The sequence below is a fragment of the Ovis aries genome, chromosome 16 (genome assembly GCF_016772045.2).
Source record: "Ovis aries strain OAR_USU_Benz2616 breed Rambouillet chromosome 16, ARS-UI_Ramb_v3.0, whole genome shotgun sequence".
NCBI lineage: Eukaryota > Metazoa > Chordata > Mammalia > Artiodactyla > Bovidae > Ovis > Ovis aries.
The window spans coordinates 23,138,463-23,166,068 of NC_056069.1; the positions used below are offsets into that span (position 1 = coordinate 23,138,463).

The 27,606-nt window shown below is 40.2% G+C and overlaps 1 protein-coding gene and 1 long non-coding RNA gene across 15 annotated transcripts in view; one reads left to right on the plus strand and one right to left on the minus strand.

The window, feature by feature from the left end:
• The window catches only part of LOC132657948 (uncharacterized), a 76,699-nt gene that overhangs the window by 20,103 nt on the left and 28,990 nt on the right, over positions 1-27,606 (minus strand). The window contains exons 2-5 of one of the 7 annotated variants that reach the window (XR_009596769.1): positions 12,347-12,472; positions 5,483-10,428; positions 5,063-5,294; positions 2,438-2,576 (exon numbers count right to left, since the gene is read on the minus strand). This is a non-coding gene — a long non-coding RNA (uncharacterized LOC132657948). Of the gene's footprint in view, positions 1-2,084; positions 2,577-4,154; positions 5,295-5,482; positions 10,429-12,346; positions 12,473-27,606 lie in introns of those variants that run through there. The other 6 variants (XR_009596765.1, XR_009596768.1, XR_009596766.1 and 3 more) reach the window with 6 other exon arrangements.
• ANKRD55 (ankyrin repeat domain 55) overlaps positions 26,653-27,606 on the plus strand; it is a 111,891-nt gene continuing 110,937 nt past the window's right edge. For 5 of the 8 annotated variants that reach the window (XM_060400413.1, XM_042233776.2, XM_042233779.2 and 2 more), the window contains exons 1-2: positions 26,653-26,734; positions 27,040-27,122. In XM_060400413.1, coding sequence (XP_060256396.1) covers positions 27,065-27,122 — 58 coding nt within the window. In that variant the 5' untranslated portion in view covers positions 26,653-26,734; positions 27,040-27,064. Of the gene's footprint in view, positions 26,860-27,039; positions 27,123-27,606 lie in introns of all 8 variants that reach the window. The other 3 variants (XM_060400414.1, XM_012096906.4, XM_060400415.1) reach the window with 2 other exon arrangements.

Sequence of the window (27,606 nt, forward strand, 5' to 3'; positions counted from 1 at the left end):
CCAACCTGCCACCTGCTGGCGCAGAGGAGAACTAACCCAGTGTTCCAGGGAAGGCTGGTGACCAGTGTGGACCAACTAACAGACTGCTCTCTCCTGCAGATCTTAGAGTTGAGTTGACACGCTGCGACAGCTCCAGCCGCTCCTCTTTTCAATAGATTAAACTTAGTGAAACAGAACACCAGGAAGCTTTCAGGAAAGGAAGTTATAAGGGATTTGTAAAGAGTGGAGTCAGACAGACCTAAGCACAAATCTAGTTTGGCCGCTTATTAATTGTGTCACTTTGAACATTATTCAGCCTCTCTAAACCTCATTTTCACTGTCTGTAAATGAGATTGTGTGTGTGTGTGTGTGTGTGTGTGTGTGTGTGTGTGTGTGTTGTGTGCTCAGTCATGCCCAACTCTGCAACCCCATGGAATGTAGCCTTCCAGGCCCTCCTCTGTCCATGGGATTTCCAAACAAGAATATTGGAGTGGGCTGCCATTTCCTTCTCTAGGAGATCTTCCTGACCCAGGGATTGAAACTGTGTCTCCTGAATTAGCAGGCGGGTTCTTTACCACTGTGCTACCTGGAAAGAAACTAAATGAGATTACTGGCAATCAAATACAAGTTGACCGTCTAGTCAAGGCTATGGTTTTTCCAGTAGTCATGTATGGATGTGAGAGTTGGACTGTGAAGAAGGCTGAGAGCCAAAGAATTGATGGTTTTGAACTGTGGTGTTGGAGAAGACTCTTGAGAGTTCCTTGGACTGCAAGGAGATATAGCCAGTCCATTCTAAAGGAGATCAGCCCTGGGATTTCTTTGGAAGGAATGATGCTAAAGCTGAAACTTCAGTACTTTGGCCACCTCATGCGAAGAGTTGACTCATTGGAAAAGACTCTGATGCTGGGAGGGATTGGGGGCAGAAGGAGAAAGGGACGACAGAGGATGAGATGGCTGGATGGCATCACTGACTCAATGGATGTGAGTCTGAGTGAACTCCAGGAGTTGGTGATGGACAGGGAGGCCTGGAGTGCTGCGATTCATGGAATCGCAAAGAGTAGGACATGACTGAGCGACTGAACTGAACTGAACTGAGCAAATGAATCAAGAACATGCATGACTATATTTTTGTTGGTAAGATTAGAAAAAATATATGTACAGTATCTATTGTGTAATATGGCACCAAGTCAATAAAATGATAGCCATGAGATATTATCAATACTGTAGAAATTACATCAAGGAAGAGAGAAACTGTTTTACCCAGTTGACTTTGTACACTTTTGATAGGTCTTGCCATCCATTAGTGTGTGTCTGTGAGATAGAGACTTCTAAAACAGGTCTTGGGGGAGTTTTTGGAGAAATAATCCATGGATTATTGCATTTATTCCTTATAACAACCTGTAACTGAGATACCATTATCCCCCCACGTTGCAGATAAAGAAAATGAGGTTCAGCAAAACTAAGTGTAGCAGACATCAGTGGTCATTTACCCAGTAACCTCCTTTCTTATTGGCAGCGTTTAAATTTAGTTCAGTTGTATATCTCTTCCATGGTGTCTGTGGCTCCTACACAGATTTGGGAGGAAGCCCATTCTGTATACTGGGAACAGAAACAAGGGATCTAGTTATGTTCAATAATTCATGAGATAAGGTCTGCCGGGGGGCTTTTGGGAAAAGATTACTAGCTAATAAAAAGAGATACATAAGAGGAAAGTTTTCTTTTTCTTCCATTGGATGTTGTGTCCAAATGTGACTCAGAGAACCAAGAAAAGTAGCTTAAGACAATACTGATATATGAAGATAGCAGGGTAGAAAGAAAGCGTCTATCTGAGTTCTTTGTGATGTCAAAACATTGAATTAACCAACTCTGTGGCTTAGTGATAAAGAATATGCCTGCCAATAAAGGAGAAACAGGTTCAGTCCCTGGGTCAGAAAGATCCCCTGAAGAAGGGAATGACAACCCACTCCAGTATTCTTGCCTGGAGAATTCCATGGACAGAAGAACCTTGTAGTCTGCAGTTCATGAGATCAAAAAGAATCAGACATGACTGAGTGACTTAGCATTCACTCTAACCTCAAACCTTGGGTGAGTTTATGAAAAATGGATTTGAGGCAATTTTTGTTTAATTTTCTCACACACAAAAAATATCGTCCTGTATTACACAGCTATAGTGGAATAGCTGGCATCATACTAACCCTGACTTCAAGTTCAATTCAGTTCAGTCACTCAGTTGTGTCCAACTCTTTGCAACCCCATGAATCGCAGCATGCCAGGCCTCCCTGTCCATCATCAACTCCCAGAGTTCACCCAAACTCATGTCCATCGAGTCGGTGATGCCATCCAGCCATCTCATCCTCTGTGGTCCCCTTCTCCTCCTGCCCCCAATCCCTCCCAGCGTCAGGGTCTTTTCCAATGAGTTAACTCTTCGCATGAGGTGGCCAAAGTACTGGAGTTTCACCTTTAGCATCATTCCTTCCAAAGAAATCCCAGGGTTGATCTCCTTCAGAATGGACTGGCTGGATCTCCTTGCAGTCCAAGGGACTCTCAAGAGTCTTCTCCAACACCACAGTTCAAAAGCATCAATTCTTCAAAAGCAACTTTAAATGTGAGACAAAGAACATAAAGCAATTGCCTGAAGGCAGGAGACAACAAACAAACATGGACAAGACTTGAAGGAAAGCCCACGTTATCTGACCTATTTTCCTCATTTTATCTGAACTATTTTCCTAAAGACATTTACAAATTTTAAAATGGGGATACAGAAAACAACAGACTGGGCTGAAAAGGCAGAAGTCAGAATTTAGAGTAGTTTAGTTCACTACTAGAGAGTGAAGTCCTAGGGAAAACAAGAGAGGGAACCTAATATTCTGCATACACATTTCCCTAAAGTTATGGATTCCTAAGCTGAGCTTTCACAACCTGAGACTGAGAGAGAGAGAGAGAAGGAAGCACCTGAGTAGCTAAAGAGCTGATCAGAGATTTCTACCAGGGAGGCAAATGTTGTAATTAAAGCCTTGCTAAAGGGGGAGTGTCTTGGTAAATATCCCAGGCTTTAAACTGAAACCTCAGAAGGGTCATTCCCTAAGAGTAAGAACCATTCCTTAAGAATAAAAATTGGACTTCACTGGAGGGCCAGTGGCTAAGAATCTGTCTGCCAATGCAGGTAGACATGGGTTGGATCCCTGGTCTGGGAAGATTCCACACGTCGTGGGGCAACTAAAGCCCACGTGTCACAAGTACTGAGCCCTGCGCTCTACAACTACAGAAGCCGGCACGCCACAGAGCCCATGCTCTGTGGCAAAGAGAGGCCACCGCAATGAGAAGCCCGTGCTCTGCAACGAGAGTAGCCCCTACTCGCCACATCTAGAGATGGCCCGAGCACAGCAATGAAGACCCGGTGCAGCCAAACAAAAATAATAAAATAATTTTATTTTATTTATTTATTTATACACAATGGAGTATTACTCAGCCGTTAAAAAGAATTCATTTGAATCAGTTCTGATGAGATGGATGAAACTGGAGCCGATTATACAGAGTGAAGTAAGCCAGAAAGAAAAACACCAATACAGTATACTAACACATATATATGGAATTTAGGAAGATGGCAATGACGACCCTGTATGCAAGACAGGGAAAGAGACACAGATGTGTATAACGGACTTTTGGACTCAGAGGGAGAGGGAGAGGGTGGGATGATTTGGGAGAATGACATTCTAACATGTATACTATCATGTGAATTGAATCGCCAGTCTATGTCTGACGCAGGATGCAGCATGCTTGGGGCTGGTGCATGGGGATGACCCAGAAAGATGTTATGGGGAGGGGAGGTGGGAGGGGGGTTCATGTTTGGGAATGCATGTAAGAATTAAAGATTTTAAAATTAAAAAAAAATAAAAAATAAAAAAATAAAAAAGAATAAAAACCAATCCATTAAAAAAAAAAAACAAAGTAAAAAGTTAAAATAGATAAGCCCAAGAAGCATTCAGTTCAATTCAAAAAGCATAAAACTAAAATTTTATAAGACTTGACTGTTTGCCTGCAAGATGAAAACAACCTTGGAAGAAAATATCATCTAAAGTCCCTGTAATTTTTCATTTGGGACACCTGGCATTTAACCAAAAATTACAATGCCTACAAAAATATAATACAAAATGTAAAAGGTTGAATTACTGAAATCCAAATGAAAAATATATTTAATGGAAAAAGATTTATAGACAAGTTATGTATTAACATTAACTGACAGGGGGTTTAAAATAACCATGATTAATATGTTCAAGAAAATGTAGGAAATGGTAGTCAAAATAGAAGACAAGTTGAAGAATTTCAACAGAGAAATAACTCTCTTTTAAAAAGAGGCAAGCAACTAGATAGTAAAATTTTGAAAGCACCAAAAGCATCAATTATGTAGAATAAATGAAATGAAAAATGACCAGGAGCTCACACCAAAAACTACAGAAAGTTGCTGAGGAAAATAAAAGAAGACCTAAATAAATTAAAAAATATATCATGCACATGGAATTCAAAGATGTAAGATTGTTGTTATCAACACTCTTCAAATTCATCTATAAATTCAAAGTGCTCTTAATAAAAATCTCAGAAGCTTTTTTTTTAATTGCTGGAAATCTGAAAGCTATTTGTAAAACTTATATGGAAATACAAAGGACTTATTGTAACTAGGCAATCTTGAAGAGAAAAAACAAACCAAGCATCAAAGCTAGACTAATTTTAAAAGTATGGTCTTGGTAAAGAATAAACAATAGACCATGGAATAGAACAGAGTTTAGAAAGAGGTCCACATATATATGACCATCGCTTGATTTATGACAAAGGCATTACAGAAATTCAGCGGAAGAAGGATGGTCTTTTGAATAAATGGTACTGGCTCATATGGATATTCATATGGGAAAAAGGAAACTTGACCATTTCTCACACCATACATAAAAATAAACTCAAAACGGATCATATACGTAAAAGTCCCTGGTGGCTCAGCAGCAATGAATCCGCCTGCATTGCAGGTGCTTAGCCCTGTCTGACTCTTTGCAACCCCATGGACTGCAGCATGTCAGGCTTCCCTGTTGCTCACCATCTCCAGGAGTTTGCCCAAGTTCATGTCCATTGCATCGGTGATGCCATCCAACCATCTCATCCTCTGTCACCCTCTTCTCCTGCCTTCAATCTTTCTCAGGATCAGGGTCTTTTCTAATGAGTCAGCTCTTCGCATCAGGTGGCCAAAGTATTGGCACTTCAGCATCAGCATCAGTCCTTCCAATGCATCACAGGACACACGGGTTCAATCTCTGGGTCGGGAAGGTTCCCTGGAGAAGGAAATGGCAACCTACTACAATTCTTGCCTGGAAAATCCCATGAAGAGAAGAACCCGGTGAGCAAGGGGTGGCATGGGGTGGCAAGGGTCGGACATAACTTAGGGACTAAACCACCACCACCATCACTTAAAAGTACAAGCTAAAACAATAAAGCTTCTAGGAGAAAATACAGGAAATACCTTCAAGACCTTGGGGGTAGGCCACAGTTTCTTCCACAGGGCACAAGAAAATATTGATAAATTGGGTTTAATTAAATTAAGATATTCCATTCAATGGACGACACTATTAAGAGAATGAAAAAAGAAAACATGAGGCTGACACTTGTGCATACACACACACAAATGCACACACACGCATACACACGCACACACACATACACGCACACACATACGTGCACACACGCACACGCACACACACAGACACCTGGCAAAGCATTTGTATCTAGAAAATACTCTTCTCCAAAAATTCTGTAAATGAATAAGGAAAAAACAGACAACACAATCTTTAAATTGGGCAAGAATCCTGAGCAGATACTTCACAAAAGAGAACATCAAAATGGCCAACATACAACTGAGAAGATTTTCGGCATCATTACTCATGAGAGAAATGCAAATTAAACCACATCTTGATACCATATGTTGCTTGTAGTCCCAAAATATCAATGTTTCTCCTTGAAAAAGCAATTGCAAAACCACAGCTCTGCACACAGAAAGCAAATTAGAGTATGTGTCAGTAATTATAAACAGCCTAGTTTAGCTTGAAGAGTGAGGTTTCTGTTAAAAGTGCAGTGAAATGAATTTTAATTCCCCATTATAGTCATATCGGTTACCCTTGCCAGCCTAGTACAAAATGTGAAAAGCTATAACAGAAACCTCGCTCTTGTTTTTAAGCATTACTGTACACAGTTAATGAAATATGTTCAAATTCACTTTATGATATTCCAAGTTGTTTTACCATTGCTTTCTCATGAAGGAACTTTAGAGAAGCAAGGCTGCACAATCTTTCAAAATAACCTGTCCAAGATGTGGGAATTTAGTCCCGTTAGATGCGACGACATTTCAAGAATATGTCTATTTAGTGAGCAGTGAGAAAGTCTATTTATTACAGAGCAGCAAGAAGAACTAGCATGTGAAAATACACAACGTTTACACTGTCTGGGACTGAGACATTGAATTGGGTAAGCGGTGGAAACGAGAAGCGGTTTGCACATATGTCCGTCGTAACTCTGGCCCCTCAGTGCTCACTGCACTTCTCCTCCATTGTCACTGGTTCTCAAAGTGAGGATCTTTATGATGTCTTATGTCCTATTTCAAAAAGAGACTTTTTCCATTACCCGATGGTTGGAGACTACTTTCAAATTCTTTAGTCTTGTGTAAGGGAACATGCGTGGAATGGAGAAACTAAAGAGCCAGTGGAAACATGGGTTAATTCATTGCGCATCACTTAGCAAACCAGTACTCACTGAAACCTGCAAAATGTCTCAACAATCTCTGCTGTCACGTGCTGCAACATGATGAACTTTGAGGAACTTATACTAAATGAAATAAGGCAAATATTCAAGTACTTAAGGCAGTTAAGTTCATAGAAAAAGAAAACAGAACGGTGGTTGCCAAGGACGGAAAGGCAGGGGAAGTGGAGATTAATGTTTAATGGATATAGAGGTTAAGTTCTGCAAGACGAAACAGTCCTGGAGATTAGTTACATAGCAATATGAGTACACTTAACACTACTAAACTCTATATGTAAAAATGGTTAAGATGGTAAGCTTTATATGTTTGTGAAAGTGAAAGTGAAGTCACTCAGTCGTGTCCGACTCTTTGCGACCCCCTGGACTGTAGCCCACCAGGCTTCTCTGTCCATGGGATTCTCCAGGCAAGAATACTGGAGTGGGTTACCATTTCCTTCTCCAGGGGATCTTCCTGATCCGGGGATCGAACCCAGGTCTCCCACATTGTAGGCAGACGCTTTAACCTCTGAGCCACTAAGGAAGCCTTTATATGTTTTTACTACAATTAAAAATAAAAGAAAAATGTTATAAATATAGAATATCTGCTCCCTGGAGTCTCCAAACTACAAGTGATTGTTCTTTCCTTTAAACCCCTTGAGTTCTCAAGTTAGGGTTCAAGACTCCCTGAGGTGTTTACAGATAGAATTGAGGAGTTGCTTAAAACCTGAATAGAAAACTATTTTCACTAACCTCTATCTGAAGGCAGCATTTACTTGTCACACATCACAGTGGCAATAGATGCAATGTGACTGTCCCCAACAGAAATCACAAATATTTTCATATCATATATATCCTGTAGATATCTCATAATACTGTTTATGTTCAGTCCTACTTCAAAATTACTACAGTTATCAAAGCTACTACTAAGTCGTGCTATGTAATGTGTTAAAGCAGATGCTTATATAAACATTTTAAAACATTTTTCACTGTATTGCTATATAATTGGTTTCCTTTACAATTCTATACTTGTTATCTTCATCATTTATCCTAATAGATTCTATAAATATAAGTAAATTCTGTTAAAGTCCATAGTTGTCACAAATTGTCACAGAGGTCCCTGGCACCAGAAAAAAAGGATTAAGGCTCTCCCCTTCATCCATAACTGACTTATTGTTCCATCATGCTTATCATACAGTGTGTTGCTAACATGTGTTATGTACATGTGCAGACACTGTATGAGACTGGAAGCTCCATGCTTCGTCGAGTCTGGCTGAATGTCTTGCATATCGTCAATGTTCAAAGTATTTTTGTTGATTTTTTACTTGTAAGATTTGGTGCTTGGGCCTGGAGTTGGACTACATCTGTTTACACTCTAGGCCTTGAACCTTGGGCAAGTGACTTCACCCCCTCCAAACCTTAATATACCCATCTGAAGATGGAGCTCTTAGTACTACTTATCTCAGGGTGCTCTTGTGAGAATTCAAAGAAAAAAATACTCATAAAGAACCTAGCATAACATTTGCTCCATCATAAACTCTTAATCAAATTGTCTATTAATTATGAACACATCATTATTCATGGAAGTTGAGAGTGAAATCATGAGAGCAAGATAGCAAGTGGGGATCATGGACATAAGTGAGGTGAAAGGTGGCGGAGAGGCAAAGGTTGGGGTTGGCTTCTTCAGAGATTAGTCAGACAGACTAGGGCAAGCAGAGCAATTAAGCTTATTAGGGCTGACTCACACCTGATGGAAGACAGACTGTTCTAAAGTAATAAATGATTGCTGTCCCCTCATACCGCCCAGCTCTTAAAGACACAGGTCCTTAGCTAAGGTATCATCCCCAGAAGGCACCTGTGATAATAAATTAATGTCGACTTTCATGCACAGGTCAGGAGGCCACAGGGAGCAATGGAGAAAGCACTGGCCTGGGTCAGCTCACCTCTGTGGTCTTGATTTTCTCCTTCCTCAGGGTGTTGCAATGTTTGCCCTTTAAGTCCTCTCTACTCTAAACCTCTGTGATGCTCTGAAAGAAACTGTCCTTGTTTGAAAGGATGATTGTATCCACCAAGCTGGGTCTTGGAATAGCCCACCATTGCCGCCTGATTCACAGGCTCCGGCCTTGAAGGGTAAGTGTACCTGACCAAGGGGCAGGAAGGCTTTGGAGCACCCAGGACTTGTTCTGAAAAGTGTTCTAGGGAGGCTAGAGTGTGAGGTTCATGAACCAGCAGAAGAGGTGAATAAAAATGAAAATAGGACATCAGAAGATGAAAGATGGACAGGGACCACCAGAGACAAAATGTAGACTTAATTCATATCTATCCATGCATAGAAAATTGGACTTTTAAAAAGAGAATATATTTCTCATTTCTGATGACTGAGGGGGCTAGAGTGCAGTTGGTCATAGAATAGCAGCTAATTTACAAATCACACTGGGATACTGAGTCAGCCCAAGCACTCAACTTACCCATACTCACTTATTGATTAGGATTCAATGAATGATCTTCACTAACTCAACTATTTGGTTTTTCACCAAATAAGAGAACTTAAGAATTCTGATTTGGGTCTCTGCTTGTCCATGGCAAGCATAGAATTTTATACACAAGAGTGTGTCTCATGCAAACAGAATTATGGAAACAGAACTTAATTGTGGAGCCTACCCTTGCCAGAAGGGGATTCAGAGATGACCAAAATCACCTCTTGCTTCCATCAAATATTTTTAGTAGGCTAGTAATGACAATCACTTCTCTCATAGCTCAGTCTATCAAGCAAATAGCTAAAACGTCTCCCAGTGTGCTTTTTGTATCTTGAATTATAACAAAGTGAACATGACAATAAAATGATATTCCTAACCCATAGAATTTTTGTTTGTTTATTTAACTGGGTAAAGGAAAGCTTTAGCTTGTTGTCTGGAGAGTCAGAGATTTATTCAGATTCAGCCCTTAAAAATTACTGTTTTGTCTCCCTAAACCTAGCCCTGCCAAAAATTTCATTGTGCAAACTGAGTTCTCTTTTTCCTCCTCACTTCTCAGTTTGGATTTCAATAGAATTTCTTTCCCTGAGGGAAAGAGAGGGAAGTGTCAGAATAGAAGCTCTGGAAGCTTAAATCCTGAAGATAGGTGAAATATTCCATCAAGCTAAACTTGCCTAAAGGCTGATCTGTTGCTGTACCTATAACTCCTTTAGCAAATCTCTCACAGACAAATAGGACAAATTAGGCCAAAGAAGGATTCAGGCATTATTTCACTCAGAACCATATAAGTTGGGTCTACTTGGTACCAAAAAGATGGTCATATTAGGGACCCAAAGTCTACCATCAAACTAGCTGTTTAACATAATGTAGACAAAATAAAATACCCAATGACTGACTAAAAATTTAATTTTCTGCTCTGTAATCTTAATATAAATCTGTTCACCCTAATATCATTTTCAGGAGGAAGACAGTATATTTTTTAAAAATTGTGTCCTAAAAATATTGTGAAACCAAAAAAAGGGATTACTGATAACACGCAGCCTTTGAAAACTTATCTGGGACAACTTCATGTGAAAACATCCTTTTTGACAGGATGTAAAGGAAACCCCCAAACCCTTGATGTCATCAGATTGTTGATGCTGTGTTCATGTACCACAGTGTTGCTTCAACCAGCCAGGCAGTAATCCAAACTTCCTTATTTTTCTTCCTACAAATAAAAGAAAAATATTTTCTCTGATGATTATTGGTTTAGTTATCAGCTCTCTCGTTCTGATTGTAAAAAAGACTATGGTTAAGATAGCTTTTTGTTCTAATCTGATTTACGCTTCATGACAGGAAGAATTCAAAGGGTAAAGTTCTCCTGAGAGGAAAAAGAGATTAGAGGCAGAGTTAGAGAGAGAGAAGATATATAGATCGGGCCTGAGAAATGCCAGACCGTCTTTAAGCAGCAGAGGATTCCATCTGAGCCCCATCTCTCTACTCAAGGGTTGGATCTTAGTCCTATGGCCGACTTTATCAACCCTTCATCCCCCTGCCTTAATCTCCTTCAGAGACAGTGTCCTTCCAAAGCCCTCGGGTATATTCATTCCAGCACGTAAAAGCCTGAGTTACAAGCCCAGACACCAACCTCAGTTCAGGCTCTGTCAGAGCCAGACCCAACTTGGACAGCTGGTGTATTAGCATAAAAATAAGAAGGCAAGAGTCCTGAGTACCTTGCTGGGCAAATAATTCATTTCAGTTAAATAAGTATTGATAGAGCATCTGCCACGTGTAGAGCAGGAGAATTTGAGCCCACATCCTGTGATCCCAAAGTTCACCATTATTTCTTCTATACCACACAGCCAAGGCTAAACTGCTAAGGCCCCACCTCTACCCCAAAATAACGCTGGATGCTCAAGTGGTAATAGCCCTGAGTAATATTTGAGTAAAATATTATTTCAGCCTGTATGTTTTTCATCACAAATGTTCCCAATCAACTCCCTCAGTCACTGGAAACCCGAATGTGGTCACTGGTGAAGTAGGTCCTAACAAGGTCCATAAGAACAGGTGTTATCAGAGTGTCTGCACAGTAGTGCCCATCAGCAGCTGTAGAGCTGAAATTGCAAAGGACCAAGGAGATCTTGGGTACTCAGGAAGGAAAGAGCAACTGTAGACTTTCTTCCACCAAAAAGAACATCAGGAAAGGAAGAACAGACCTGTTTGAAGAAATGTCACAGTTGGGACTTTCCTGGTGGTCCAGTGGTTAAGAATCTGCCTGCCAATCGAGGGAACATGGGTTCAATCCCTGGCCTAGGAAGATTCCACATGCTACAGGGCAACTAAGCCTGAGTACCACAGCTACTGAGCCTGCACTGTAGAGCCCACAAGCCACAATTCCTGAGACCCACGTGCCCTAGAGCCCGTGTTGTGCAACAAGAGAAGTCACTGCAATGAGAAACCCGCACACTGCAGCTAGAGAGTAGCCCCTGCTTACTGTAACTAGAGAAAGCCCCCACACAGCAACAAAGAGCCAGCACGGCCAAAAATAGATATACAAATAAATAAAGCTAATTTAAAGTATACGTGTGTGTGTATGTATATATATATATGTATATAGGAAACATCATAGTTTTGCTTTCTATTATGTTAGTTTGCTTTTAAGAATTGAAACATGTAAGCATACATATAGGCTAAGAGAAAGAATTTTGAGGAGAGGAAAGGGTAAAGTTGCAAAAGAGTTGGAATGATTGATGGAAATAATAATAGTAAATGTACTGTAATATAATTACTATGAAAAGCATTGCTCTCAGAGCTTGACATATTTAAGTGAACTTAATTCATTCCAAAATTTTATGAGAAACTTGCTGGTATTATTCTGATTTCACAGATTAGAAAATAAGACCTAGTTTAAACAGTGGCAAGTTGTAAGACTTGGGTTTGAACCTAAGCAATCAGGCTCCAGAGTCCACACTTTTAATGGTTGTGCAAATCTGCTTCTCTAGAGAAAGTTTTTACGTAGGAGGAGATGAACTAATGATAGCCTAGCAGAAGTAAATAAGAAGAGGCTAAGGAAAGAGCTAGACATTAAGAGGCATAAGCGAGAAAAGTTGAGGACTTTAGCATTGAATGGCTAGGCTGATTCTTACCGCTAAGTCTGCTAAGTCACTTCAGTCGTGTCCGACTCTGTGCGACCAGATAGACGGCAGCCCACCAGGCTCCCCCGTCTCTGGGATTCTCCAGGCAAGAACACTGGAGTGGGTTGCCATTTCCTTCTCCAATGCATGAAAGTGAAAAGTGAAAGGGAAGTCGCTCAGTTGTGTCCAACCCTCAGCAACCCCATAGACTGCAGCCTTCCAGGCTCCTCTGTCCATGGGACTTTCCAGGCTGATTCTTAAGGTCCCTTTTATTCAAAATCATGCTGTCAGCACAATCACATCAAAGGAAATTACCCCCTCACTTACTATGACAGAGTAATTCTTTTTCCAATTAATCTAACAGCTACAATTATTTAAACAATTGTATTTAAACAATTGTGTGAAAACCTGTGACGGGGCCACAAATCTATAGAACTTATATATATTCTGTTTCTACCTGTTCTGATTCACACATACCTATCATTGGACATCCTAGGGAGGGAAATTCATGTCCTGGGATCTACCTTGAGATTGTTCAATTTGGATTCTGATGTTTCTTGTAGAGAGGATCAAAGCTGTTGGCGCAATGGACTCCAAAAATTCTGAAAGTATGCTCAATGTTTTCATTGGAGAGGTGAAATAGAAGGCATTGATTCATCATGGAATGTGGCAGAATATGGTCACAGCTTTGAAAGACTCTAAATCTTGAGAACACAATTCCAGAATATTTTAAGAAGGAAGCTGGTGTGGAATATCCAGCGCTAAATGATGTGTTTCAAACAAGTGCTAGAGGAATTCAGAAAAGATAGCTAAGAAAGTAGTAATTAATATTTATTGAGCTCTTTTAGGTCCTGTAGGTATGATGGTAAATCAGCGCAAAAAAAGAAAAAGAAAAACCAACTTGTAGCATTTGCCAGTTTCCTTGGTGTAAATACTCCCATCACAGCCAATTTCAAGCTACCAAACACCCTCACAGAATTCCTGAACATCTTTCAGTCAGTTCTAGAGGGCCAGGAGAAACTGGCTTGAGCACAACCTGGTTTTGTTATCCCAACTCATCCTCACAACAAGCTGTTAAGGAGTGTACCATTATTAGCTCCAGTGTACTTATTAGGAAAAATACTCAGAGGTTTAATAATTTGCACAGGTGCACAGAGCCAGAGCAAAGCAGAACTGAGGGAAGCTCAGACTGCATGGCTCTAACAATGTCTGGCTGTAGACCTACTCTTTCTTTACTGAAAAACAGCAACGGAGATTCAAGGTGGTAATGATTGCCAGTCGGTAACCAATTTCCACCTTGGTTCACTTCTATTACAGATAGATTTTCCGGGACCCCTTGAGGACTTACTTTAGATTTCTAGGTTGTTACTCTTCAGAAGAGAATCTCTGTGCAAAAGCCCATACGTGTATATTTTACTTAGTATTTGACAAGTATTCTAGCCCTATGCTACCAAAAGATGGCCCAACTACCAGCATCATCTGGGTACTTGCTAGAAATACAGAATTTCTGGCTCCTACCCAGATCTACTCAATTAGGATGTATAATCTTAGGACAACTCCTAAGTGATACGTGTGCCTGTTAAAATTCAAGAAGCTTTACCTACAGGATCATACCAGGGCTCTCATCTACCAAGAGGGTCTCACATTGCATGATGTTCTTCTTGCAGTTGGCAGGGACTGGCACAGTTACAGCAATGCACTTGATCTTGTCCTGTCCCCTTTGTGGCTGCAGTCTATGGTCACAAAACGGAGACTCCACAGAGTGAGACTTTGGCCTCATTAGCAACATTTCTAAGCAAACAGCTACAGGTTTCTCTTCCATTAACCTGCTTAGTAACCTCAAATTTTGTTTTTCTAACTCTACAAGAAACTTTGGAGAGCCAAGTTCAACTAGATGTCTCACAAGGATTTCCTCTCAGAAAAATTAATGCAAAGAAAAATATCTTCTAAACACTCCAGAGTCTGCCAGGAAGGGGAGGAGGGGAGCAGTTAAGATTGCTGAAGCCAGGCCGCCTATGACTTGCCAATTTAATTCAAACCACAAGGCTTCATTTGAACTTGGCCAATAATTCATGAGTCGAAAATAGAAGGAAAGAATATGTGGCCAAAGTTAGAACTTTTTAAAAATACTTTTGAGATGTTCAGCAAGTTCACATCCACAGATATTTAAAGGCAAAGTGAGTTGGGTTTGTATTAGATTTTATTTTGTGTATTTTCCCAAATCCATTGCATTACTGGGGGAATAACCACAATCCAGATGCAACTGAATGTAAATCCTCAATCTTTCCAGTTGAGATGATATCTAAAATTGAAATAAATATAATTCAGAGAAAGAAGCATTTCAAAAATATATATTCTAGATTTCAAAAGACCAAAATTATTCTAATGTGTGAACACCTATGGTAATAATAGCAATGCCTACCAGCCAGTACTAGCTTAAATACATCCAACTGGAATAACAAGGTGAGCAACTCCTTTACATTTTTCATCTGGGCAAGGTAAGCTAGCAAACCTGTCTCTTCAAGAACAGAGGAGCAGCATTAGTCAATAGGAAAGAGGGGTAAAAGGAAGAACATTCTTTCTGCCCATATCTCTGTCAATCATTCAGAGATACTTCCCCAGCCTTCTGGTGACCAAGAAAAGCACCCAAGCCCTCTGAAATGCCAGGAAGCCACAGAAGAGCCCTTCTAAATCATCCCTGAACTGAAAGTTTCTCATAAATGGAGATCTCATCTCTATTTTGGTCATCACTGTCTCCCCAGCACCAAGACCATTGTCTGCTACACAGTTCAGTTCAGTCGCTCAGTCATGTCCAACTCTTTGTGACCCCATGAATTGCAGCACACCAGGCCTCCCTGTCCATCACCAGCTCCCAGAGTTCACCCAAACTCCTGTCCATCGAGTCGGTGATGCCATCCAGCCATCTCATCCTCTGTGGTCCCCTTCTCCTCCTGCCCCCAATCCCTCCCAGCATCAGGGTCTTTTCCAATGAGTCAACTCCTCGCATGAGGTGGCCAAAGTATTGGAGTTTTAGCCTCAGCATCAGTCCTTCCAATGAACACCCAGGACTGGTCTCCTTTCGGATGGACTGGTTGGATCTCCTTGCAGTCCAAGGGACTCTCAAGAGTCTTCTCACACACCACAGTTCAAAAGCATCAATTCTTCAGTGCTCAGCTTTCTTCACAGTCCAACTCTCATGTCCATACATGACCACTGGAAAAACCATAGCCTTGACTAGACTTACCTTTGTTGGCAAAGTAATATATCTGCTTTTGAATATGCTTTCTAGGTTGGTCATAACTTTTCTTCCAAGGAGTAAGCGTCTTTTAATTTCATGGCTGCAGTCACCATCTGCAGTGATTTTGGAGCCCCGCAAAAATAAAGCCTGACACTGTTTCCACTGTTTCCCATCTATTTCCCATGAAGTAATGGGACCAGACGCTATGATCTTCGTTTTCTGAATGTTGAGCTTTAAGCCAACTTTTTCACTCTCTTCTATTACTTTCCTCAAGAGACTTTTTAGTTCCTCTTCACTTTCTGCCATAAGAGTGGTGTCATCTGCATATCTGAGGTTATTGATATTTCTCCCGGCTGTCTTGATTCCAGCTTGTGCTTCTCCACAGTTAGTGTTCATTAAATATTTACCATATAATTGATGAATAAATAAAGTCATTGCTACAGATTAACTTGAACATGCTAGAAATGCCGAATACTCACCAAATTCCCATCATGATGTGCATGAGAAAGAAAAGATTTTAGTAGTTTGGAAACTAAAAAGGAAAACATAGGACAAATCCAGAGATGGGGTGTCTGCGCTACCCAGAAATGGGACTATACTGACTAGACAGGGGAGAGAGAGAGAAATACTGACTCTGCAGACAGAGGCTTCCATCACCTTCTTCACCATTTTGCCAAAAGTTGGGTTTGTCCATTTGGGCACTCAACATTTAGTGTTTAGCAAAGCAGTATCTGGTACTGGCTACTGACTATGTGTGTAGCATTGTTTTGGCACTGTGAGAGAAGACCTGTCTTTCAACTGCCTTCTGGGAATGTAGAACTTGGTTGAGAGTGTGAAACTAACCTGATTATATTACAAACAAATATCAGTCAGAGAGGTATCCATAGGTAATTTTGACTGAGTGCTAAATAGGGTAAGGTTGAAATTTTCCAAGTCTTTTTCTCAGACAATTTCAACCTTACCCTACTTGTAGTTAGAGAATATTGTCTTTGTAATTAGAGAATATTTTGAGTTCTTGATATGATGAGTCCTTGACACATAGTAAGTGTTAAATGTTTGTTTGGAGTAGTAAGACCAAAGCCATATGAGAATTGTCCTAAGGATAACACACACTCATATTTTATATGCAGTATATTTTACAGGGGGAGAGTTCATACTATTGTTTCATTATACAAGAACTGGGTATAGTTGGAACTCTAAAGCAGGGGAGTTACAAGGAGAGGCAAGCGAATAAGCTGCAAAGACCTACTGTGACACACAGGGAAATGTGGCCATTGTTTTGCAACAACTTTAAATGGAGTCTAATCAGTAAAAATATTGAATCACTCGGTTGTATACCTGAAACTAATTTTACATTGTAAATCAACTGTATTTCAATTAAAATAAACTTTTAAAAAGTAAAGGAGGCATAAAAAAATAATAAAGTAATAGGCATCCTCAGTTTTTAATAGCGTTCTTCCAGGATTTTAGAAGAAATAGAGTTCAGAGTAAAACAGTGGAATTCTTAAGTATATGGGCTTTGTTGTTGTTGTTTAGTCACTGAAGTTGTGTCCGACTCTTTTACAACCCTATGGGCTGTAGCCCACCAGGCTCCTTCTGTCTCTGCGATTTCCCAGGCAAGAGCACTGGAGTGGGTTGCCATTTCTTTCTCCAGGAGATCTTCCTGAGCCAGGGGTCGAACCTGCATCTCCTGCATTGACAGGTGGGTTTTTTACCACTGCGCCACCAGGGAACCCCATATGGACTTGCTTATTAATAGAATAGGCCTTAATTAGCTTATGAACAGTATCCGCTGAGTTTAACAGATTTTTAAGTGCTTTATGAAGTCCTTGACTCCAAGGACAGCATCAAGGACTCCTTTATCATGTGGTCCACTGTTCTTCTCCACAGTTGAGAATATTCTTGAGCAGCCGCTGCTTCTTCATCCCCAACTGTGTTGTCGTAGAAGCATTCAATCAAGGATCAGGTCGGGGAGCTTCATGGTGAGAAGGAGGTGAGGGGCTAGAAGTGGCAAGAAGAAATATACCAAGAAGAAACTCCAGTTCCACAGAGACCTGAGCTAAGGCAGCCTGTACGTGCATGCGTGCATGCACGCGTGCTCAGTCACTTCAGTCGTGTCAGACTTTGCAACCCCATGGACTGCAGCCCGCCAGGCTCCTCTGTCCATGGGATGGATTCTCTAGGCAAGAATACTTGAGTGGGTTGCTGTGCCCTCCTCCAGGGGGTCGTCCCAACCCAGGGATCGAACCCACGTTCTTTACCACTGAGCTACCAGGGAAGCCCAAGGCAGCCTGTAGATTGACAAAAAAGAAAGGTGATGCTTGAAAGGTGGGTGATTGACTCCTGGGCTACATAATAGCGATGGTAACAGTGAAAATGATGATACTGGCTTCTCTGGGCTCTTCAGTCTTCCACGATCTTCAGTATGGCCATGCTTCCTTTCCTCCTTCTCTACCCTCTTTCAAGTTGTGGCCCATCAGTCCTGCTGACAACAAGAAATATGGCTGAGCCAGTCAGCTAACCAGACTTTCCTAAAGATTCTTCCAAGATCCTGTAAAATAGCACAGGCCAATAGAAATAAAGTACAGGCCATATGTGTAATATTAATTTTCCTAGTAAACATATTCTTAAACTAAAAAGAAGGTAAAATTAATTTTAGTGATTTATTGTATTTAACTGAATATTTTTAAACTATTATTGTCATAGTATGTAGTTAATCACCAACTCAATGGACATGAATTTGAGCAAGCTCTGGGAGATAGTGGAGGACAGAGGAGCCTGGGTTGCTGCAGTCCATGGGGTCTTCCATACAACAACCCTATGAGATAAATATTTTTTATCCTCATTCATAACTGTGGTTAAGTAATTTGCTCAGTATCACAAAGCTAGAAATGTGCTGAGCTGGAACTTAAGCTCAGGACTGTCTGATGCCCAGACCTGTCACTGCCTGCATGCTGCCTTTGTAGCTCCCACTTCCTTAATGTGAGCTCATCCCAGTGAAGGCTCTGGTTTCACCTGAATAAAATGTAGGAATGCCTGAAACCTCTCTGGAAGTTCACCCTCAGTTTACAACACTATCAGAATATTATTGAAACATGGCAGCACATCTGAAATTCACAAATACATGGGTTTTTGTTTACACAGGAAAATGTCAAGGTTATCAGAAGAACTCACCAGAAAGTTCTTAGGAAGAAAGTATTCCAGTATGCAATGGTTAATTGAGTTCTAATGCAACATTGTCAATGAACAAGTCATTGACTTTGGCAAGGGAAATCCACCAATGAAGTCCTTCATTCACTAAATATTCATTAGTCTTCCCTTGTGCCTCACTCATCTGGACTGGGGTCATGCAGTGGACAGAGTAGACAAGAGTCTTTATGAAGTTTATCCTCTCCTGGAGAAATGTCTTAATCTAAGTTTTCCCAGAACAAGATCCTGAGACAAAGATTCCAATGCAAGTGACTTATTGAGAAACACAAGAAATATGAGAAGGAAACGTGGATGGGTGGATGTCATACAGGAGGGGAATGGCAGCCCATAAAAAGAATGTTATTAAATCAGTTATTGTGGGTGGCAGCAGAGCTTAATCTGTAAAGGGAAATGGTGGGAAATGGTGTGAAACAGCACATGTCAGAATCATTACATCTAAAAGCAAAGCAATTAGAACTTATAGACCAGCTCCCAAGAGTCACTGGTTGAGGGCCTCTGTGGGCTGGGGGGAGGGAATGAATAGCTCCCTGGCATTTCTGGCCTAACCCCCAGAGCTGGCAAAGTGGCCTTCAGCATTCTGGAAAAATGCCCTCAGGCTAGGATATAGACTCAGGCATTTGAAAGTCCACTGAAGCACGCTGAGAAGTCTGGGGAAAGACAGCTCAGGGATACAGATAATGAAGACATAATGAAATGCACAGTAATTACAGATGGTGACAGTCACAGAAGGGAAAATGAAGACATTTTATTAACTGCAATTGGAGTTGGGCAAGGAGTCAGCTTACACAGAATTAAGAGTTTGGGTGAGGCCTCTCTGAGCTGAGACCTGGATGGTAGGAAGAAACCATCGTGGTAAGAGTCAAAGGAAGAGAAATTTAAACCAAACTTAGGCAAAGTGTGAGCCACCACTGGTGCGAGCTTGGCTTGTCACCAGTTCAATACAAGATACGCTAAAAAGTTGAGAGTCCTTATAAACATAACCATTTAGAAATAGCTGTAGCAATTAAACATTGCCACACCTCCAAGCCTGTGGTAAGGGGCTTGTCCCCATGATCGTGGTGTAGACCATTTTGGGTGCTCTCACACTGGTATGGAAAGTCACACACAGTAGGATAGTTGTAAATACATGATATTTTAAGGTTAGTTTGTTAACTACAATCTAAATGTGTATACAAATCTAAGAAAAATAAGCACTTATTTATTTTTCTTTCTTTCTTCTCTGGCAACCATCTGTTTGTTTTCTGTGTCTATGAGTCTCCGTTTTATTATGTTTTGTTTCATTTGTTTTGTTTTTTAGATCCCACTTGTAAGTGGAATCAATACAGTATTCGTCTACCTCTGTGTGACTTATTTAACTTAGCACAGTACCCTCCCAGTCCATCATGCTCTCTCAAATGACAAGAGTTCATTTTCTATGGCTAAGTAATATTTCATTCTGCATCTATATCTTCTTTACCCATCCACCTATTGATGGACACTTAGGTAGTTCTATATCTTGGCTATGCAATGAACACAGGAGAGCATGTATTGTTTCAAATTAGTAAGGTTTTTTCCCTTCAGATAAATAGTCAGGAGTGAAATTGCTAGATTATATGGCAGTCCATGGGGTGGCAAAGAGTCGGACATGACTGAGTGACTGAACTGAACTGAACTGATGGTAGCTCTATTTTTAATTTTCAAGGAATCTCCATAGTGTTTTCCACAGTGGCTATATCAATTACCCTTCCCACCAATAGTGCACAAGATTTTCCTTTCTTACACATATTCACCAACATTTGTTACTTACTGCCCTTTGGGTAATAGTCATTCTGACGGATGTGAGGTGATATCTCATTGTGGTTTTAATTTGCATTTCTCTGATGATTAGTTATATTAAACACTTTCATGTGACAGTTGGCTATCTGTATCCTCTTCTTTGGAAAAATGTCTGTTCAGATCCTCTGCTATTTTTAAGTCAAGTTATTTGATTTTTTTAATGTTAAGTTGTATTAGTTCTTTGAATATTTTGGAAATTAATCACTTAGATATATTTTTTGCAAGTATCTTCTCCCGTACAGTGGGATAACCTTTTCCTTTTTTGATAGTTTCCTTCACTGTGCAAAAGATTTTTAATTTGGATAGTCCCATTTGTTTGATTTTACTTTGGTTTCCTTTGCCTGAAGAGAGAGAGCTAAAAAAGTATTACTATGACCTTTATCAAAGAGAGTACTACCTATGTTTTCTTCACACTTATTTATTTTTAAAACTTGCTGTTTTCATCCATTTGAATTTTTACAAGTGTGTTTTAAAACATTTTAGGATAACATTATTATCTAAATTACAGAAATGTATTTTATATTGCTTATTCTTTGAGGTTTGTTGAGATATGATTTAGCAATATTCAACGTATTGAAATGTTTATTTCTCTGAGTTTGTGAAGTGAATAGAGAGTGTATAACTATCACCATAATTAAGATAGAGAGTATTTATATCTCTGCAAAAGTTCTTTCTGGTCCCTTTGTACTTTTTTCCCTCCCATATGGAAAACACTCCTCTGATTTATATTTTCTTTGTATCTTTTACAAGGATTCCTTATGAGTGGAGATATGCAGAATGTAGTGTTTTGAATCAGGCTTCATTCACTCAGTCAAGTGCATTTAAGATTCCCTCATTCTTTGCATGTATAAGGACTTAATTCCTTTTCATTGCTGAGTAGTATTCCAGGAGATAGGTGTACCACAGCTTGTTCATTCATTTACTCGCTGTTGAATGTTTGAGCTGTTTCCAGTTTGGGGTGAAAATAAAGTGCTATAAACATTCACATATAGGTATTTGTGAAAACATATGTTTTCATTTTTCTTAAGTAAATGCCGGGGACTTGAATTTCTGGGCCATATTTATCTTCGCTTTTTAAGAAACAGTCAAACTGTTTTCTGAAATGGCTGGGTTATTTTGCATTCCCATCAGCAATGTGTCACAGTTCTAGCATCCTCACCAGCAAACAGTAGCTTTTTAGCTTTTCAAAGACATTCCAGTAAGTAGTATTTCATTGTGATTTTGATTTAGCCTGTCCTAATGAGCAATAAGGCTGAGCATGTTTTCATATACTTACTTGCCATTTATATATTTTCTTTGGTGACATCTTTGTTCACATCTTTGTTCTTTTTAAAATTAGGGCTTTTTATTACTAAGTTTCGAGAATTCTTTGTGTATTCTGGATGAAGTGAAGTGAAGTGTTAGTCATTCAATCTTGTCTGACTCTTTGCAACCGCATGGAGTGTAGCCCTCCAGGCTCCTCCGTCCATGGGATTCTCCAGGCAAGAATACTAGAGTGGGTTGCCATTCCATTCTCCAGGGAATCTTCCTGACCCAAGTGTTGAACCCAAGTCCCCTGCATTGCAGGTGGATTCTTTACCCAACTGAGCCACTAGGGAAGCCCATATTCTGGACACAAATCCTTTATTAGATATGTTTTATAAATATTTTCTTCCTGTTTGTGTTTTGTCCTTTCATTTTCTCACCTGCATCTCTTAAAGAACAAAAGTTTTTAATTATGATGAAATTTAATCACAGTGGCTGCTGTGATTGAAGAAATGATTTTTTAAATTTCATTTAATTTTAATCAAACTTAAAAAGTCATATGCAGCTAGTGATTATCATATTGGATGGCACAGCATATTAATGACTAAATGTACTTTCAGTGAACAATGTGTACATTTAAAAAATTCTTTTATTATTCCTTGTTTGGATTACATTTATTGATATAACTTCATGCCTGTTGAATCTAATAATAAAGATTGAGGCTTGCCTTCTATGAATCATTTTTTCTTTTTAAATTATTTTTTATCATATTTTATTAATGCATCAGTTTCATGATGCTTTGAAAATTTAAAAACCTGGTTCTTTACCACACCCCTTCATAGGTCACAGCCTTATCGTGGTAAAGGGGCTTGAGTAACTCAGTGAAGCTACAAGCCATGCTATGCAGGACACCCAAGATAGATGGGTCATAGTGAAGAGTTCTGACCAAAAAAAGTCCCTTGGACTGCAAGGAGATCAAACAGTCAGTCCTAAAGAAAATTAACCCTGAATATTCACTGGAAGGACTGATGTTCAAGCTGAAGCTTCTTTGGCCACCTAATGCACAGAGCCAATTCATCTGAAAAGACCCTAATGCTAGAAAAGATTGAAGGCAAAAGGAGAAGGGGGCAACAGAGGATAAGATGGTTAGATAGCATCTCTGATTCACTGGGCATGAGTTTGGGGAAATTCTGGAAGATAGTGAAGGGAGCCTGGCGTGCTGCTGTCCGTGGGACAGCAAAGTTGGACATGACTTAGCTACTGAACAACAGCAACCTTTACCATAGGCAGTCAGAGAAGCTCTGAACTAGAGAGATATTGTACATGGGCCTGTCTTCATGCAGAGGGTATTCCTCATTGTTAATCCACCAAGTGGCATGCTGAAGAAGGAAGTGACAAATGGGGTGAAGGAATGAAACACTATTTTAGAAAATGTGGTCAGAGAAAGCCTTGATGTAACAGTGACATTTGAACTGGGGAAAAAGCATTCCAAGTGAAGGGAAAAAATAGCAAAGTTTTGAGAGTTTGGGAAAGGGCATGGCATGACCCAGGAACGGAAAGGAGACCAGTGTGGCCGGATGTGAGGACAGAGGGAGGGTGGTGAGAGATGATCTGGAAAGGGAGCGCAGAGCCAGATTTTGCAGTCACACAGACCTCCTCTCTTCCCTCCTACGTTACAGATAAGGGTTAGTGAATCACAGGCACCCGATATCTGTGAAAAGTGTGTGAATATGTCTGAATAATGGCCTTATTGAAAACACACTTGACAAAAAACAACCAAATGTTATTTTTCACTTGGCTCTGGTTCTACAGAAAAAAATTATCTCTATGTGCAGCCTGAGAAGTGGACTGAGCAATAAAAACTCTCACAGGAAGCTAGTGGGTGGGGTACCCACACCACAGATTAAGACAGGCTCAAACAGTTATATAATTTGCCCAAATCACACGGCTAACAAAAAACAAACTCGTGTCCTTTCTACTCTGATACTTTTCTTCAAAATGAGCCCCAAACAGCCCTTTTACAAACATGGAATTGTCTGTATTTTCTTTTGGTTTTGGTAATGATATAAATGGGCACAGAAATATCACATTATAGAGACTTGCACCCATTTTGGGAAGCCCTCTTCTGTGTTAGTTTCCTGAAGCTGCTGTAACAAACTGGCACAAACTTGGTGGCTGAGAATATAGAAATTTATTTTCTCACAGGTCTAGAGACCAGAAGTTCAACATCAAGGTGTCAACAGCACCATACTATCTCTGAAGTCTCTAGGGGGCGATCTGTTCCTGCCTCTTTCAGCTTCTAGTGGCTTCAGCAGTACCTTCTTGGCCTGTGGCTGCCTCATTGCAATCGCTGGTCACATGACTTCACTATGTTTGTCTCTTCTAGGGACAACTGTTGTTGAATTCAGGGCCCACTCAGGTAATCTAGGAGTTCCCAGGTGGTGCTATTGGTAAAGAACCCACCTGCCAATGCAGGAGATGTAAGAGACAAGGGTTCAATCCCAGGGTCGGGAAGATTCCCTGGAGGAAAGCTCGGCAACCCACTCCAGTATTCTTGCCTGAAGAATCTCATGGACAGAGGAGCCTGGCAGGCTACAATCCACAGGGTCACAAAGAGTTGGACACAACTGAAGTGACTTAGCACACACAGATAATCTAAGATGAGTTCACCTTGAGCTCCTTAACTTGATTACATAGGCAAAGACCCCTTTTGCAAATAAGGTCACATTCATAAGTTCTGAAAATTAAGAAGCAAATGCATCTTTGTGGTGGGGGCACCGTTGAACCCACCGTACCCTCCCTGTGCCTCAGCCTGAAAAATCTCGCCAAGCAGCCAGCGAGACTCATCAGACTCAGTTCACTTCTCTTCTCCCTGAGATCTCTGGTCTACATTGCCTGTTGTCTGAAAAATATCATTTCAAATATTTTGCTTAGTTTTCTAATTCTTTGAACTGGAGAGTAAATCCAATCCCTATTCCTGCAGTGTAGCAGGAAGCAGAAGCTACACCCAAAGTGAAGTTCATTGAGCCTGGAGAACTTTCCTATCTTGCTTACAGCTGCATCATCAGTGCCTGTCAAAATAACTGGAGCATAGTAATCTTTCCATAGCCATTGATGAGTTAATGAAAAAATGAATTAAAAGGAAGTTAATCTAAGTCCTTAATCTTTCTAGTGTTTGGGACCAAGTAGCCACAACTCCTTTTACCTCAGTCAGTTGGGTGAGTTTAGGCCATCTCTCCTTAGCAGAATATCCACTAGCTTAAGCCAAATTGTCTTCACCAATTCACTCATCAGTCCCCAAAGTCTGACTTTCACATTTAATGCAAAAAAATAAAGATACACAGCACTGGGAAATTTAAGAAATGCATCTATGAAGCACATTTTGGGTAATGATTTATAAGTAGTAGGTTTTGCCTGCATTTTAAGTAAAATGAACACAGGGTATTTGTTGGGGGAAGGCTGATATGAGGAAGGCGAGTTAGTCATAGTATTGTCACAGGGAGCTGAGGCCTGACACTGTGTTGATGGGGAAAATGTGAGAGGCAAGAGATAAGAAAGAAGTTTGTGTATTGAAGAAAACTGTTGGTTTCTACTTTTATTTTTATAGTCACACACTAATTAAAAATTTTAAATTATTATCATAATCAACAGCACTTATGAGAGCATCTTCTATGTGACTGTTGGACTTCTCCAAATATCTTATTGTCTTGAATGTAGAGCTTTGTTTGTTTTTAATTTATTATATCAGATTTTTAATAACAAATATAAAATAATAGGCTTATTATGATAAGCCTAAAAATACAGAGGTAGAAAAAGAACAAGTTAGAAATCTCCTACTGCAACTGGAAATTGAAAGTGAAAGTGAAATTCACTCAGTCGTGTCTGACTCTTTGTGACGCTATGGACTGTATAGTCCATGGTATTCTCCAAGCCAGAATACTGGAGTGAATAGCCGTTGCCTTCACCAGGAGATCTTCCCAACCCAGGGATCGAACCCAGGTCTCCCACATTGCAGGCAGATTCTTTACCATCTGAGCCACCAGGGAAGCCCAAGAATACTGCAGTGGGTAGCCTATCCCTTCTCCAGGGGATCTTCCTAACCCAGGAATTGAACCACGGTGTCCTACATTGCAGGTGGATTCTTTACCAGCTGAGCTACCAGGGAAGCCCCTGAGGGAACCAATATTAATGGTATATCTTCATATACCTTCCTCTGTTCCTATGAACATACATAAACATATTTATATATACAGTAGGTGGTTGCTGGTTTAATAAAAATGTAAACAAATGAAGCATATAACTTTTTCCATTTGTTAATAGAATCATCCTACCAAATAAATTCATATAGATTTACTTCAGAGTTTTAAATCTTGAGTATGAATTTGCTACCATTTATTCAAGCTGCTCCTCAACTGATACACATTCAGGTGATTTTGAGGCTTTTTTCCCCACCACGTATAATACTGCTGTAAACCCCCTTGCGATTGCACACTGTTTTAATTTTATCGTTATGGATATCTGAGCCCTGAAATGCAACCTTTCAAATGCTACTTCCTTCCCCCATCCTCCCTGTCATTTGGAGAACAGAGTTGAAGGGAGACTAGAGATGAGTGGGGAAAGCCTGTAACGACTCCAAACAGCACATGGGCAGCAGCCTCCTGCTACAATATTTACGTGCTATTCCATTGAGATGGCACACTGCTCACATGACCCAAATGCAGTTCTCACTCCCCCAAGAATACAGCCGAATCCAGACTGCATTGGCAGCTCTGCACATGCTCTGTTTGGCCCTGTGAATCCTCACTCACCCATTGAGATTTCTTTTGGTTTAAAGCAACACACCAGCTGCTGAATCTCCGTGACCTCCAGTATTTTCCTGGCCCAGATCCAAGGCAGGTGGCCCTCCATGAAAACGATTTTTCAGGGTTTGAGCTTTTTTTCTCTCTCTCTTTGTTGGGGGCTAGAGAGTGTATAATAACTTACACACGGGGATAGCTGATGAGTGAGACCATAAGAAGTAAGTCTTTTTCCTGTCAGGTATTAGAGGAATAACATTTACCTATTTTCATTATTTGCCTTGACAACGACCTGCAGCTCTAATGCACACTGAATTCTCAAACAGAGGGCTTGGCAGGGGCTGCTGTATCTGACTGCTGTGTTGACTGTAACGTGTGAGACAGTGTTTTCTCCTCTCTAGAGACCTGGATTCATTCTGATGGTAGATGATGAGACAGGCAACCATGGATTTCAGTACTCCATCTGTGTTTGATCAACAAAAAGGTAAAAACGCTGCTTTAACTTATCCTTTGGTTCTTTGCATCTTTAGTTCAACATAGGGATTTGCAATTTACAGGGAGAGTGTGTGTGTGTGTGTGCGTGTGTGTGATGTGGAAAGAGGATTTCACATAGGAAACAAACCTGTTCTAAATGTTCACTTCTCATTTGATAAGCATTTGCAAGGGAAAAACAAGCTTATGGTCTGTTAGTCTTGTTAAAGTGCTCCTACCTACAAATTTTTAAAATTGTGTTTCAAGCACACCAGTTATTTCAGATAGTACCATGTTTATTCTCATTAGCTTTTTGTTCAGATCTTTAAAAATACATACATTATAATAAGTAACATAAAAAGAAAAAATCATATGTATATTTCAGTCTACTAATCCAATATTGCATTGCTATAGTTTTGTAAATATCTCTTGATTCCCTCCAGGAATAGATGTTGCCCAAATTTATCTTGCTGCTGATGCATTATCTCCTCTGAGGT